The sequence below is a fragment of the Biomphalaria glabrata genome, chromosome 1 (genome assembly GCF_947242115.1).
Source record: "Biomphalaria glabrata chromosome 1, xgBioGlab47.1, whole genome shotgun sequence".
NCBI classification, from domain to species: Eukaryota; Metazoa; Mollusca; class Gastropoda; family Planorbidae; genus Biomphalaria; species Biomphalaria glabrata.
Window position 1 is genome coordinate 27,817,417 of NC_074711.1, and position 16,071 is coordinate 27,833,487.

The window sequence follows — 16,071 nt, forward strand, 5'->3', positions numbered from 1 at the left end:
GCAGTTTGTTTTCCAATTCTGTCTTAATTCAAGATGAATTTAACTTTGTAAAAAGAAAAGTCACACATGTTAGAATTGTAATCATGAGATTTTAATAAGTTTAAAATAATAGACTGAAAAATGTCGTCTTTAGTACTGTGTAAGATTTATAGAAATAATTTAGACCTGTCTTTATAGCTTTTAAACAAACATAATTTAAACAAGCATCAAAGTTTTTTTTAATCTAATAATACAAGAGTAAAAGTTTCTACCCAGTTATGTCCTTATTTTTTTTAATAGGATGATTCACATTTTTTAAAATTGTCAATTTTCCATCGTAACAATGGCTGCCTAATCCAAACGTAATAAGCAATCCAAAGTAACTATTCACCTCACACAAATAAAGATCCAAGATTATAAAAAGGCTTCATTAAAACAGAGATTGGGGTTCAGTCACTAGAAAACAGCCAAATGCTGACTTATCAAATTGTAAATAACATTGTATCTCAAAAAGTTTGTTAGTTTACAATGTTTAAACATTAGTGAGTATCAATAAACGAGTCAAACATGTACAAAGTACATACAATTATGAGAAAGAGTATTGCCAACTAACACAATACAACTAAATCTAGTGTAGTTTAAAGTATAGAACAGATCTTACACTCATGAGATCTAATAAAACAAAACTATGTCAAATCCAATTTACAATGCCATGTTCACACTTGCAATATAATTGATAAATATACAAATAAATATCCCCTGATATATGCATGTATTGATTCACTGATAAACATTTAGTTTAATTCTTTCATTTTACTTAATTCTTTCATTTTACAAGCAAAACAAACCCTACACCTGATTAAATTGGATTTAAACTAACAAAATTCCTATTTAATTGTATTTAACAGAACACAGTTAATAATCTACTATTGTTTTTTCATTGATTTGGTTACAATTGCCTTGATTAACGAGCTAGGTAAGGTTAGAGGTTTCTCAATATAAGAACTATTTGAGCCTAATGCTTAGATCTGCTCTTTCAGTTTTTCTGATTCCCTTTTTTCCTTCTCTTCTTTTTCTTTCACTCTCTCTTGTGTCTCCAGCATAGCTTCATGCTTAAGTAAATTGAGGACTTCATCTAACTGGGTTGCACTCAATTTGAGGTGTTCCTGGCTAAGCTGTTCCAATACCTACAAATTTTAAACAAAAAGAAGATATATATATATATTATTTTTTTTTACTTTATATAACTTTTAATTATTAAATATGTATACTTTTTTTAAACTTATCATTACCTAACGGCATTATGTACAATAAACTTTCAAGGTAATTATAAAACTTAATTTATAAAAATTGACTTTAAAAGGCTGAATTATTTTAAAATATTAATGCCAGTGAGTACCTTCAGTGCATCATTGATGTCAATGTTACCATCTTTGTCTTGATCTAGCACTTGAAATATATGACTGAGCTTAGAATCACTCGGGACTTTCTTTAATCTTTTCAATGCATCCATCATTTCATTAATTGTAATGATATTTTTCCTAAAATGTTATAAGCAATAAGAATAATAAGAACCTGATTGCCCAACAATGACATAGAGACTGCTAAGTGCATATTTTGTTTCTAATGTTTGAAGACTATGTTTACTTAACATAACCTTACTTGTAGATATCAATCTTTTCTTGAGATTGTTGGGCTGTCTCTATAGGCTGTTCTTCCATGGTCTTCTCAGCTTTCGATATTTTATCCTGAATATGAGTTTTTTCTTCTTGAAGCTCATCCACAACAGTATCCAAACGGGCAATCATCTGATCCACCTTTTTAGCTAAATGTTTGGCAGCTTTAGATTCACTTATTTCATTCTGATCTGCTCCAATCACAACAGCCACATCCTTAAGATCTGCCAAGTCCTAAACAAACACAATAAATTGTTTGTCTAATAGGTCAATCATTTAAATATTAATAAGTTTCAGCAAATAGCAACTGATTAAATTAGTTGAAATTGTTTTAGTAGTCTGTAATTAAAAAATCTGAATAAACTAGTATGACAATAAATACTATCAGTGATTAATATTTTAATTGACCTCTTTGTACTCTGAGACTTCATCCTTGAGACCTTTAAGAGCATCTTGTTCAATATTAATTTTTCTTTCTTTTGCTATCTCCTCTAAAATAGATTCCATCTCATCCAGATCCTTGGTAGTGATCTCTGCCTTTTCACCCTTAAAGCTCTCACTGGGAGAAGCCTTCAAGGTTTCAGCATGATCAATTAGCACTGAGAAAGATGACAAAGTTAAAACTAGTATAAATGTATGTATTATGTATACATTGGCTAAGATATTAATGACATCAAATAGCTGTTGACATAACCAGTGAAATGACAACCAACACCCTATTTCAAAAGGCTTCAAGAAATTTTTTTTTACAAAAAATATTTTAATGGACCTTTTTTAAAAGTCTGTTAAGAAATAGTAATTCTAAAGTCAAGTTACCGTGTTGCACTCATTATGAAAAATAAAATTCAATGCATTTTTCTTTTACTCTTTGCAGTTAAATATGGATGCTTTAATTAATAATTTTCGATTTTAATGAAATTAATTTTACCATATGACTTATTTTATTTTCATGACATGAATGCTAAAAATCATACAGTATACTATTGGGTTTTGAAAAGTTGTAACTAACTTTCATGTTGAGAAATATCAAGATTTCTTGCTGTATCATCCATGTTGAGCTGTGAAGCCATGGCTGTGTCTGCAGCTTTTGCCTCTGCCATGTCTCGTTCAGTCTGGTCTTTCAAAGACTAATTCACACAGAAAAAAAAATAATTTTGCATTTCTAAGCTGAAAAGGTTTAACATATGCTAAACTAGTGTATAAAATGTTTAATTAGTTAAATATGGAGCCACAGTAGCTACTAAGTGGTAAAGTGTTTGGTTTCCGAATTTAGAGGTCTCTAGCTTGAATGCTGGTGCAGATTGAGATTGTGAACTTCAGGATTTTTAGGACACCCATGACTCCACTCAACTCTAATGGGTACATGACATTAGTTGAGGAAAGTAAAGGCAGTTGACCATTGTGCTATGACACACTCGTAATTGTTAGTCAAAGAAACATGGTTTTTACAACATCTGCCCTATTAATCACAAGGTCTGAAGGTGTTACTATACTTTTTACTTTTAGTTAAATATTAAAACAACTGCTAGTAGTGCTAATCAAAACAAACATTTGTACCCTTAAGTTTGTAATTTATACAAACAAACAAAAAAACCCACAACATTTTGACACTTGAGATCATTTTAAAAGTACTTAGAATATTGATTTTGTAAATGACTAAAAGCATTTTTACGAATGTGTATTACCTTTATCTCCTTAGCTAATTGTTCCTTCTCAGCAGCAATGATTGCCTCCTCATGTTTAATAATCTCAATCTTAGTTTTGTTGTCCACTGTTTCACCAGATATTTCAGCAACTTTGATCTTAGCTTCATCAGCCTATTAGAAAAAATCCACATTTAGTTTACAAAGAAAGAAATCTAGTTCATTTCATTAAAACCAATCTGTCTTTTTTTTTTTTAAAGAATTACGTACTCTGAATAGAACATAACTTGTTTACAAATGTGAAATCTATAAGTTCTACCAGAATGTGTACTAAAATGCCCATATCCTTAATTTTTCTACTTATGTTATATTATTAATTTTCCTACAAGATTTCTGTAACATAGAATGTTGCAACAGAAAGCCAGATTCCCATAAGTTATTCTAATTTATAACATTAAAATAAAAAATAAATAAAATAAATAAATAAATAAAAAATTGCACTTAATTTTATGAAAAGTAAAATAAATAACATACAGCAGTGGTAGCCAGCTGAGTAAGGGTAGCACCAATTTTCTCTTCCGCAGATAAAGTTTCTGGAAGATAAAGAGCACGAGACAGAAGAAGTAAGGACGTAGGAATTTTCTCCACAAGATGAAGCTGCAGCCACTGACGCATTTGTTCTCGCAAGCGCTCTTCAGAAACACCCAGTGCTCTCATACCACGAGCTCTGTTGGCAGCTTGTAGCTCACTAATAGTCAGAGTTTCAATTCCCTCTTTCTGAATCATCTGTGGATACGAGATGTATATGCAATCAATGTCATACTATAAATGAGCTTTGCAATGTAAACTAAGTTTCTTTCAAAAGATATAAGGGATAGGAATACAATACAATGACCTATTTGATGTCAGGAAGTTATTATAGTTCAAGTAATATTTCCAGGCTCTAACACCAATGACCTCACTTAGTTGTCAATAGATCTATCATTTATCTAAAATATAACAGTTTCATCTTTAATGTAAAATAGTTTGCAAAAACAACTGAAAATATAAAGTGTAATAGCTGTGCTGTCATGTTTTGAAATGCTTAACTTAAATTCTTGATTCAGAAAACAAAGTTTGTTGAACTCTATAAAGTTCTCTAAATCTCTAAAGATCAAAACTAAAAGCTTTTGGTCATAATCATTGTTTAAGGCAAATTAGCACCCTGTAAGGCAACTTGAATACTTATTGGCCAGATCAATTTCTACTTTCTTGGAGAATTAAATGCAAAATCAAAGACATATTCTTTTAAAGCAATTAATGACATTAAAAATGTTTTGATTTACCAGATCATCGGCTTTAAGACCTCTGAGTTTCATTTGAAGTAGAAATCTAAGTAGAGCATCACTACCAATAGGAGTCACATTGAGCATGATGCAACATGCTCTCAGTTGCTGTCTGGTCAAATTATCCAACGTTATTTCATCTTCAAACAGTTTGGCAAACTTCATGATGTCCTTGGTACTAGGCTTCACTCCTTCATTTCTAATCTTTAAAGTGCAAAACAATCAATTCAATGTAGTGTTAAAAGGAAATAAATAAACATTGAATGTCTTTCAAATCTGTTTAAGTAAATTGCAGAAAATGATTTCAAAGATTTTAAAATGGCTTATACAGTGGACATAAGCAAGAATATTTTTTAATGAAATATCAAAGTTTTGTGAGAAAAAGAATATTTTAACAATACACTTTAAAGAGACTTTAAAAACATTAGTGTTTACTGCAATAGGCTAATGACCTAGTAGGGAGCATTACCTTGTCTATGAATGAAGCAAATGATTGTGCTGTTTGTCCATCAGATTTTTTAGCTTCCAATGCAGATTCTTGAATAGTTTTTTGCAAAAATTTAGCCATTTCAATTTTGGCCTTCAATGTCTTCTTAATTTTTTCATTCTCCACTTTCTAAATATAAATAGTTAAAAGTAAATAGATTTTTTGTTTATAAATCTTATGTTAAGTTTGATATATAACATAAACATTAAATGAGAAATCATATATATATAAATCATAATTTGAAATTCTTAGCATTAATGGATATTATTATTTCGACTAAAGTTAAATAGAAAAAAAACCAGCATTTACCACATCTTTTTCTGCAAATGTACTAGGTAACATATTGGGGAAAAAATGGAGTGCAAATGGAAGCAAAAACTCAGCAAAAGGTACAATAATGAAGACCAACAGTGGCACAAGTCGAAACATGTCTGCAGTGGTTCTTACTAACTGGAAATCAAATGGAAAATGTCTTTAAGTATACATTGTAGCCTTTACTTTAAAAGATAAGCACATTAAATTGAACAGATTTTTACAAGAATAATATATGTTAATATATACACATATATATATAACATTTTGAATTGTATATTCTTTCATCCTTAATAAATAGATTGTCTTGAATTTTCACTTTTACCCTCAAGTTCATAAACTGAGTTAGGTTTGATTTTAATTTTGCTAATTTAATCTCGTACCTGATTATATTCTCTCCTGGTCAGACTTTTACCACTCAGTAACTGCCATATTAACTTGCTACAGATGTTGATGTCAATCGCTAACAATCGAAAGCCATGGTAGTAATGTTTGACTACTGCAACCACCTTCTGCCACAAGGTTTTTTTAACTGCAACTGCAGCCTTGTCGTCTTCCACTTTGGCAACCTTGGCGTTATCTTTGAGGGCTTTTACAGCTTTCTCAACATTTGACTCTTCCTTCCATGAGGATGAAGATGTGTGAAAACACTGGATGAGACTGTGATGTGGATGACTTGAAAGACTCTGAGTTAAAAATGTGGTGGAGGAAATGAGACTTGGTCTATACAAGTAATGTCTCTGTTCTTGACAGCTTTTCCATTGTGTGTGGTTTGTTAGAGGCCTTATATCTAAAGGAAAGCTGCACTGGGATATAAGGTACTTTGATTTATAATAATTATTTTGTTTTAAATTGAAAGAGGTAAAAGACGAGATACGTTGGATGTCAACGATTTTCTGAAATCTGAAAGGTAAAAAAAATATGTCAATGTAAAAAAAAAATTATTTTGGTAGACCAGTGTTTCCTAAAATTATTTCCTTAATGGAACACTTAGTACGTTCTGAGTATTTATAGGAACACTTTGCTAATTTTTTTTTGAGGTATTAATTCACATGTTCTAATTGTTAATTATTCCAGTAGTTTGTGCAACACCTATTCAGAGTATTTATAGAAACACTGCTGATTTTTTAGAGAGATTAATCTACATTGTGGCCTTTATCTAATGGTTAATTATTCCAGTAGTTCTTGGAACACATATTCACTAATACTTGTAAGTAGGAATGGATCATGTCTAGAGTTATGAAATCTTAGTGAAGTTTGCAGCATCTTTATGCTATATATATGTGAATTCAAGTATAATAGTTAAGAATGGGCCATTTTTCACACAATAAGATGCATCTTATAGAATGATTGTAGTACTTAACTTGGTGGTAATGGTAAACTCTTGGACTCTTTACTATAATTATTGAGTGTACCAGAGAAAGGTGGTGTGCTTAAGTAGTAGTAAAGCCATAAAAGTGCCTTAATATGCTATTCATGCATTTTCTTGCAGACACAAATATGTTGTTAATATTATGTCAAGGTTAAGTTAATTTGATTTAGAGTCATTACAAATTTCTTAAATTTTATTTTTGAAAAAGAAGGACTCTGCTTGAAACATTTTTAATATTGGCAATCAAGAAACTTCATATTAAATCATTTTTTTACATTTCTGTGTTCTCCTGACAAGCAGATGAAAACTTTTATAGTTGCGTGAAAAAAAAAAAGTATTTTATTGCCTTTCATGTGTGGTTAAAAGCTGAAGTAAATTAATACCTTCAGTATCAATCACATTTTTCCTTTAAGTAAATTAATATCTTCAGAAATAATTTTTTTTTAATTGAAAAAAAAAAAAATTCCAGCAAATCAAGACTGACAAACTTTTAACAAAACTAGCTTATAATTGTGAACACAAAAAAAAAATTAAAAAAATCATGTGAATCAATGTAATAGGATAGTTTCATAAAACATAGTCTGCAAGCTTACCTTGTTAATGTAGTCATTGTTTTATTACAAACTGAACAAGTTTTACAGTAAACTAGACTCCATTTTTTGCCTGGACAAAAAAAAAAAAGTAAAAACACCTGAAAACTATTTTACCAATGTAACAACAACATGACATAAAACAAATACGACATATAACCCATATCCACCTAACTTGCTCCTTTATACCACTTTAAAGATGTCTGGGAATCACTTGTAGAAATACTTTTTCTCTATTGACAAATTATTGCAATAATCAGGCTACTATTACTGCTATATATACTTTGTTTCAAAATAAATATTGTTATAAACCTGGTGGTGGCACAGATGGGGGTAGTGGTGTGTGTGTAGTCAGCCGACGCAAATCGCCCCAGGCCAGCGCTAGACGAGCGGTCAACCGTGACGAGCTTCAACGGTCAGCCGAGTCGAGTGTCAACAGGACAGTTCGGGAAAGATCGCCATCGTGAACAAGAGCTCAGGAGCGTCACGAGAGTTGTAGTCATCTGACTACCTAGAAACGTCGAGCGGAGTTCTGTCCGGTTCTAGAAGGCCAGTAGGGACCCTATATAAAGAGCGGCGGCGTCGCAGTCAAGACGATTGAGAAAGCGGGTTCACGGCAAGGGCTCGGAGCCCGGTTCACTACAGTCCAGTTGACTACAGCACAGTTCAGTGGTGTGGTTCTGTACGGAGCATTACGACGGTTCAGTGCGGAGTACTATCAAGTACAGTTGAGGCGAACGGCGTCTTGATCTTGGTCTGTGATCGAGTCCGACACAACGAGCCTAGTGTGTGAAGTCAGTCCTGAACTGTTGAACCCAGTGCAAGCCCGGAACGAGACGGAGAGGCCAGTGCAAGAGTTGATACGGCGGAACGGTGTTATCGGAGAGATATTTGTACAGTGTACGTGTTGCCAATTGTACAGTATTGGCTGTCATTTATTCAACTATTAAAGTGATACGTTACTTCGGAGCCCTGAGTTGTCAAGTTCTTTAAGTTGGTGGTGTAAGGTGCAGTTTGCAGAGAGCCTGGATAGTGAGATTCGTAACAACTGGTGTCAGAAGTGGGATCTGCAATGGCTACTACGAAAACGCTAGACCAACTCCTTGTGAAGGAACTGAGGCAAGAGCTCCGTAATCGAGATCTGAAGACGAGCAGAAACAAAGAAACCTTACAAGCACGCCTTCGGGAAGAACTGGTGAAGGAAAAAGAAGATCCGGACACGTATCTTTTTAAAGTCGAACCGGACTTGCTGGGACAGATCGCCAGTAGCAAACAGGAGCAGATGGCAGCTGTTCGTGAGGAGATCGGTTCTATGCGAGAACAGATGAACTCGGGGCTAGAAAACACCAATTACAAGATAGATGCCATGGACACCAAGATAGACACGATGGTCTCGGGAATCAAAACGGAGTTGTTGGCAATGAACCAACGCATACATGCTGTGGAGGAGAGAATCACCACCATAGAAGAACAGATGAACCAGAGGGTCTACGCTGTTGAGAAAAAGATCGAAGAAATAAAGACGCAAGTTTAGAGGGATTTTACCACGATGCAGAAAGCAAATGTGATGTCGATCGTACCCGAAGCTTTCATGAAGGTAAAGCCTCCTGTGTTAGATGGATCCGTGTCCTGGTCCGTCTACAAGCTACAATTTGACGCCGCGGCCAAAGTCAACCAATGGAACAGCGATGAGGAGAAAGCAACAGCCCTTATATTGTCCCTAAGAGGAAAGGCCTCCAAACTGCTGCAGTCCATTCCAAACCCACAAGACTACGCTGCTCTCGTCAAGACGATGGAGCTCCGTTACGGTGACGAGTATCTGCCAGAATTGTATCGAGTCAAATTGAAGACCCGTCGACAGCAATCAAATGAAACCCTACGGGAGTTGGAGGCAGATATTGCACGCCTCGCCCATTTGGCTTACCCAACAGCCACGCAAGACCTCCTGGAAATAATCATTACTGATGCGTTTGCCGATGCACTTCGAGACCCCGAACTGAAGAAGGCCATCAGAGTTAGTGGCAAGCACAAAGCCAGTGAAGCCCTTGTGTACGCTCTCTTATACCAAGCTTCTAAAGACGAGTTCGAGAACATTTACCAGGACCAGAGGCTGGAGGTTAAAGATAAGGGTCGCAGGGAACTGAGAAAAACGAACGAGGCCCTAGAGAAATGTAGAACTACCCAGATACCACAAGGTCAACGTGGAGTGAGAAAACGATGCTGGAACTGTGGAGGGTTTGGCCACCTACAACGAAACTGTGCAAAAAGGTCTTTTCGACAAGAAGTGAACCAACACAGATCTGAGAAAGTATACAGACCCTGCAGGAAGGCTGAAGAAACGGGGGTGATCATCAATTGTCGTCGTCTTGAGGTGCAAGCTCCTGAGCCGCGGTCAGACGAGAAAAACCAAGATGCTCAGCAAAAAGATGAAAATGTAGCCCCCATTTTCCGAATGAAGGAAGCTAATAATTTAGCCCGCAAAAACATCAACAGCAGCAGTGACCAAATGAAGACAAGGAACGACGATAGGGTCAATGCCTCGAGGTTTCGTAAGAACGACTTGGTCTGGCTATACAACCCCCGGAGAAGAAACGGAAGGTCCTATAAGCATCAAAGAGATTGGGAAGGCCCTTACCATGTAGTTAAAAGGATCACAGATGACGTTGCCGGATACAAGGAAGCCACCGGTCCAAGCGGAAGGTCGTCCACATCAATCGACTCCACCCATACTATGGTGAAGCTGGAGGAGGGGGCAGTGTTATAAACCTGGTGGTGGCACAGATGGGGGTAGTGGTGTGTGTGTAGTCAGCCGACGCAAATCGCCCCAGGCCAGCGCTAGACGAGCGGTCAACCGTGACGAGCTTCAACGGTCAGCCGAGTCGAGTGTCAACAGGACAGTTCGGGAAAGATCGCCATCGTGAACAAGAGCTCAGGAGCGTCACGAGAGTTGTAGTCATCTGACTACCTAGAAACGTCGAGCGGCGTTCTGTCCGGTTCTAGAAGGCCAGTAGGAACCCTTTATAAAGAGCGGCGGTGTCGCAGTCAAGACGATTGAGAAAGCTGGTTCACGGCAAGGGTTCAGAGCCCGGTTCACTACAGTCCAGTTGACTACAGCACAGTTCAGCGGTGTGGTTCTGTACGGAGCATTACGACGGTTCAGTTCGGAGTACTATCAAGTACAGTTGAGGCGAACGGAGTCTTGATCTTGGTCTGTGATCGAGTCCGACACAACGAGCCTGGTGTGTGAAGTCAGTCCTGAACTGTTGAACCCAGTGCAAGCCCGGAACGAGACGGAGAGGCCAGTGCAAGAGTTGATACGGCGGAACGGCGTTATCGGAGAGATATTTGTACAGTGTACGTGTTGCCAATCGTACAGTATTGGCTGTCATTTATTCAACTATTAAAGTGATACGTTACTTCGGAGCCCTGAGTTGTCAAGTTCTTTAAGTTGGTGGTGTAAGGTGCAGTTTGCAGAGAGCCTGGATAGTGAGATTCGTAACAATATCAACAATAACAGTATGAATAGAACTATATACAGAAGTATTGTCATTTTTTATGTTAATATATAAAATCACTAGAAGTACACACCAGCTATGCTCGTTAATTTGTTCCCTGGTTTAAATTGTTTATTATGGCTAGATCACCCCCTTCTTTTTTTTTTTTTTTTTGGAACTGTAAATAAACGGGCCACATTTTAACTATCAAGCCAACATATTTTTTTAGCACATGAATTAGTGTATCTGTTACAATGAAATTTTAGGCCCATTCTCTCTTGTTCTGGAACCGACATTTTGTTTTTTTAAGCCTATGCATCATGATTTCTCTGACAGACTTTCACTTGTTTTGGGAAGACCTGCTTCATAATGAGCCCAGACACACACACTCACATTTTGAGCCAGTTAATTTCATAGCACTTTCATTAACCCAGATTGAATGCCACATTCCAGTTCCCCTTTCTGCATTTATTTTGGTATTTTGTTCTCTAAACAAAAAGAAATATCAATTTATCTTTATTTACTAATTTTTTTTTATCTCAACCATTTTAAATGTAACAAAATGACATTAGATCTATATTTATCTTAATAATGCTATTGGGATTAGTTGGTTTTTTTTTTTGTTAAAAAGTACCATTCCTTGGTTTCTCTCCCTCTCTCTCTCTAAAATAGTACACTCTAGTTCTATCTTATTAATGCTAGGCTAATAGGATTGGTTTTTGGACTGTATCTAAAAAATAAGTGGAAATGACATAAAGCATATAAAAAATAAGTAGACTTAGGAAAAAAGATAAAATTGCTTTAAAAATATGAAATTTATGTGATATTTTTTAATTCTTTAAATATAATACATATAGACTGCAGCCTTTTGGGGACACAAGGAAAATAAAATACAAAGGTTTGATAGAAATCTTGGGGTTTTTCACGAATAGCTGCAAATCTGACAAAACCGGTTCTTAGTGAGCGCCTAGGAGGTAAAAGGAATGTGTGTAAAATTTCATGTGGATCTGTAAGACAGTTTAAGAGATTTCTTTATCAATGAATCAGTGATAACTTGCAAATATATAGTACAACTTACTAAACCAAAATTTTAATTATGCTAAATATGTTATTTTTCAAACTAGTTCAACCTATGCTCAATAGTTACTTATTGAGAAAATATTCTGATGTATATATAGAATATATGTTTTAAATTTGTGTTCATAGTCTTTTGTTGGACTGTTTTCCCCTGTATTTATAAACTATGGTTTTATAATAGCATCTTATCTTAACTCTTTTTCTCCTAACTGACGATACCAGCGTTGATTCCACCAGAATGTGGTAAATAATTATGGAGAGAAAGAGTTAAGCCTTTATTATGAGTTATAAGATATAGTGCTTTTAGATATAGTGTTGTACTTAATACTGTAAAAACTCGTTCAATAAATCTTAACAACTCTATAATTGGAATTGGGAGAATCATTTTTGCTTTCTTTAGTTGAGGTATCCCAAGAAGAAAAACATTCTAGTATTAGTCTAAACTCTAAAGTAAAAAATGTTTTACAGATATGTTGGAAAATATACATAATTATTCTTAAAATAAAGCCTATGAGTAGCTGTCACACCAATGAACAGATATCATATATAATGAATATCTTTTGAAAATTGCTTAACAGAACCATAAATAATCCTTTGCAACTTTTTTAGAGCATAATAATAGCAAAAATAAATTAGTAATAGAGCATCTTGTTTTTGACCAATACCTCAGTTAAAATGAGTTGTTTCATCCTATCAGCTCTAATTTTCAAGTAAAAAATATAAGAAAAAAAGAAACAAACTCCTCATTAAAATATATTAATAAGTGTAGCTTTAAATAACGTAGATTTCAAAGACTTTATACATATTATAACAGAAAAAAGCTTCATAAACACTAGATACTATTACTAGGCTTAGCCATTTACTTTGCAGCATTGGCATTTTGAAAACTATATAGAAACAAAGTGATAACAGCTAAAAAAAATCTTTTTTTTTGTGAAGACTGGGATTCCAAACTTTTGCGATTTTTGGGATGCCACTGAGTCCACTTAGTTCTGATAATACTTGACACATGTTGGGGAAGTAAAGGCCAGTGGCATAAGATCCATGTCAAGAAGGGGTTCAATGAACCCAGGCCCATGACCATTAGGGGCCCATAACCTGTGATGTAGCTTGGGCCCATATTTGTGAAAAACTGGAAGCCCACATGGAAAAAGTGCACTTTTAAAAGAAGATTTTTCAGCTAGGGTCTGTTTGGACTGCTTTGATCAGATTTATTGTAATGCTGACTAGCCCTGTGCATTGATGGTGGCCTTTGGTGCTTTTACAAAGAGATGTTCAGCGTCATGAACAGTCAATGAGTACCAACAAACTTGCCAAATATACAGACAATATGAACAACTGAGAATGGAAGATGACGGAAACTAAGACCAAAGTTAAAATTTACTGGTGGAAAGTAATACATAAAGAATGTTACTTAAAATGTTTGTGTTTGACAACCTTTCATTCTATAGTAATCATGAATTTTACCATTTAAGTGACACTAATAAAGAAATTTAAGATTGGTGATAGATTTGATTTCCATGTACCATACCATGTAGTGTTGGAAGAAGTTCTTAAGAAAACAACAAAAAAACAACAACAACATATTAAACACAATGTTTAAACTAGATAATAGCTATCAGAAAGCTATTTCTCTTTCAACTTCACATCTTCAAAACTGGAGCCCTTTCTAGGTTTTCATATTAGTGAGAATGTCTGCAGAATCGGCTGAACAAATATGAGTGGACAGTAAAATAGACTTAAATAAAAGCAGCAGCTTATGCATTATATTCCCTGTGCTAGGGACAACTTCAACTTGATCATAAAAATTCTGTTAGCTGTGTTAAAGAAGTTGCAGATTTCTATGAGTTAGTACAAAATGTGTAGAAGAGTTTTTAGCTCACAGCATATCAAGATGAGCACCTCTTTAAACAATAAAGAAAGTATCTAAGTTCATATGATGCTCAAAAAATTGTGCTATACAAGGTGGTCATCAAGGAATGATGCTCTAACAGCAATGATCCAGATAGTTTGATGTACTAAAGATGTTAACACAAATTACCTTGTGTTCCTCAAAGAAAAAAAACGCCTGGAAGCAGCAGCAATTTTTTAAGGTTAAAGAAGAAACATTCAATATCATTGTTCTGCTTATTACCAAGTACAAAATTGTAAGTGCATTCAATGTTGTCAGAAAGTGATCAGTAAGATCTACATAATGATGTGACTCAACTGGAGAAGATCTATAGTTCTGATTGATAAAAAATTATTTATAAATGAAGTTGTATGACACAGAGCAGGTTGACTTTACTTGCTCTTTCCATTGAGCAAGAAACAGCCACAAGTTTAGAAATAGTTGTATTTGTTTCTGACTTTGATACTCAGAAAGCCAGAAAAAATAAATTTTAGTAAACAAAATATAAGATATAGAAATCTAGATTTTCTGTTAACTGATGGACATGTAACTAGATTTTAGTTTTTATTGAAGTATAATGCACATTATAGACATTTTTCAAAAAATGTAAAATATAGGCTCTTAACTAGTTATAATAGGAAAAAGAAATAAAACATTTGTTTATTTATTTAAAACATCTTTAAGTTGTTAAATACTGTTAAGAAGTTACACAAATATCCAGTTTTAAGACATTATTACTTACTACAAAAAAGGTGTGTACACACTATTTGCATTGGAATACCTATGCTCAATTTCTTTGTTACACACTAAATTTGTCCTATCTCTGGGGTTAGGGGACAAGCACCAAAATATTTGTGAACCCGGTCCACAGGTGTACCTTACTATACCACTAGTAAAGAAATTTTGTAGTTTTGCAAGCCACATGAGATTCTCATTAACTGTCGACTATAGAAACAGATAAGCTTTACATCACCTGAGCCCAGAGATCACAAGGTTTGAAAGGTTTACTACTATACAACATTGCTGATAACTTCCTATTCCATTCTATCCACATAAGGAATATACTATTAATATTCATTAGAATAGGGATTAATGGGTTAAAATTAGTTTATAATGTGCATACAGTGTAGACTATATATGCTTATATATAAAAATAAAGGGGCGCGTTTTGAGAACCTGTTAATGCAACTTATTTTGATTACAGTAAAAGTGACGTTAAATCGTACATTGACTGGTCAATGTGAAGCGATGATGGAAAGTTAGTGAAATGGCATGACAGAGCAAATTGGCTGATTTCAGGTTTTGGATGTGTATATATTGATTTTATTATATATAAATAAATAAATATAATAAAATATATGTACAGTTATGTACAGTGTATGTGTTTATATTATATATTATATATATATATATATTATATATATATATATTACAAGGTTATAGACTAGTCTAATTACGTTAATTAAGTCTTATGTAATTCACTCAGTGATTACCCTGTGTAAATTACACCACTGATTATTCTTCAAGATAGAGTTTACATATCTGATCTACATTCTTGATTATATAATTATAAGACTAAGTCTCACTAAGTCTTTTACTCTTAGAATGATAAAATAAGACTAACTTAAGAAATTTAGTTGGATTCTAGATCTAGATCTATATAAGTAATTATAACTATAGTATAACACAAAAAGGACAATGACAATGGGTATTTAAAACATCAGGTCTATATAACGGCACATGATCTTTATCGTATCTAGAGCTTGAGTTTTAAAAGAGAAATCTAGCCGGTTGGTAAACAACGCAATCGTGAATCAAAAGTGCAACATTGAACATTCGACCTATAGATCTACGTAACTCGTAAGACTCACTACTATTAGATTAGTATTACTATTACAGCTAGCCAATCGAGTATCCTATTATTATCTAGGTCACGAAACAGGTGATAGCCAGGCAAATTCAGTAAATATTATTACAAATAGATCTAGATTATAAAATAAATATTATTAATTTCTTTTACCAGTAATTGTGGACCGCCCCTCTAATCCAATAAATCTAACGAATACAGAAGACATATTCTTCCTGAAAAAAACTTTCTTAACTGCAACCATTACTGTAAACTGTAACATAGATCTAGTCTTTAGAGTATCTAGATCTAATTGAGGTCAGTGAAAAGTAAAAATATAGATCTAGACTTAACAAAGCCATGATCATTATTATTTTTT

The 16,071-nt window shown here is 34.2% G+C and overlaps 2 protein-coding genes and 1 long non-coding RNA gene across 4 annotated transcripts in view; 1 reads left to right on the forward strand and 2 right to left on the reverse strand.

Annotated features, from left to right (window-relative positions):
- LOC106070381 (calcium/calmodulin-dependent protein kinase type IV-like) overlaps positions 1–16,071 on the forward strand; it is a 101,045-nt gene that overhangs the window by 75,727 nt on the left and 9,247 nt on the right. The gene's annotated exons all lie outside the window — the stretch shown is intronic.
- On the reverse strand, positions 74–16,014 carry LOC106070386 (mitochondrial proton/calcium exchanger protein-like). 2 transcript variants are annotated; one of them, XM_013230280.2, is made up of 14 exons: positions 15,867–15,986; positions 11,272–11,366; positions 7,388–7,457; positions 5,806–6,325; positions 5,420–5,560; positions 5,093–5,239; positions 4,624–4,827; positions 3,833–4,084; positions 3,341–3,472; positions 2,665–2,782; positions 2,064–2,254; positions 1,642–1,889; positions 1,379–1,520; positions 74–1,166 (listed from the first exon to the last, which is right to left on the reverse strand). In XM_013230280.2, exons 2-14 carry the CDS (start codon positions 11,324–11,326, stop codon positions 1,002–1,004), a joined length of 2,385 nt encoding a protein of 794 aa, XP_013085734.2. In that variant the 5' UTR covers positions 11,327–11,366; positions 15,867–15,986; the 3' UTR covers positions 74–1,001. The 2 variants fall into 2 exon arrangements, with proteins under 2 accessions (XP_013085734.2, XP_013085733.2); XM_013230279.2 differs by lacking the exon at positions 11,272–11,366 and having other exon boundaries at positions 15,867–16,014.
- LOC129926510 (uncharacterized) lies at positions 11,486–15,847 on the reverse strand. The gene is made up of 2 exons (XR_008778205.1): positions 15,340–15,847; positions 11,486–14,791 (listed from the first exon to the last, which is right to left on the reverse strand). It is a non-coding gene; the product is annotated as an uncharacterized LOC129926510 (long non-coding RNA).

Excerpts from the sequence above, each read along its gene's own strand:
- LOC106070386 (XM_013230279.2), bottom strand. The coding sequence starts at position 15,975 with ATGTTACAGTTTACAGTAATGGTTGCAGTTAAGAAAGTTTTTTTCAGG. Across the intron at positions 7,458-15,866 it reads GGGGCGGTCCACAATTACTG|GCAAAAAATGGAGTCTAGTT; the intron begins GTAAAAGAAATT and ends TTTTTTGTCCAG. Across the intron at positions 5,240-5,419 it reads CATTTGCAGAAAAAGATGTG|AAAGTGGAGAATGAAAAAAT; the intron begins GTAAATGCTGGT and ends ATTTATATTTAG.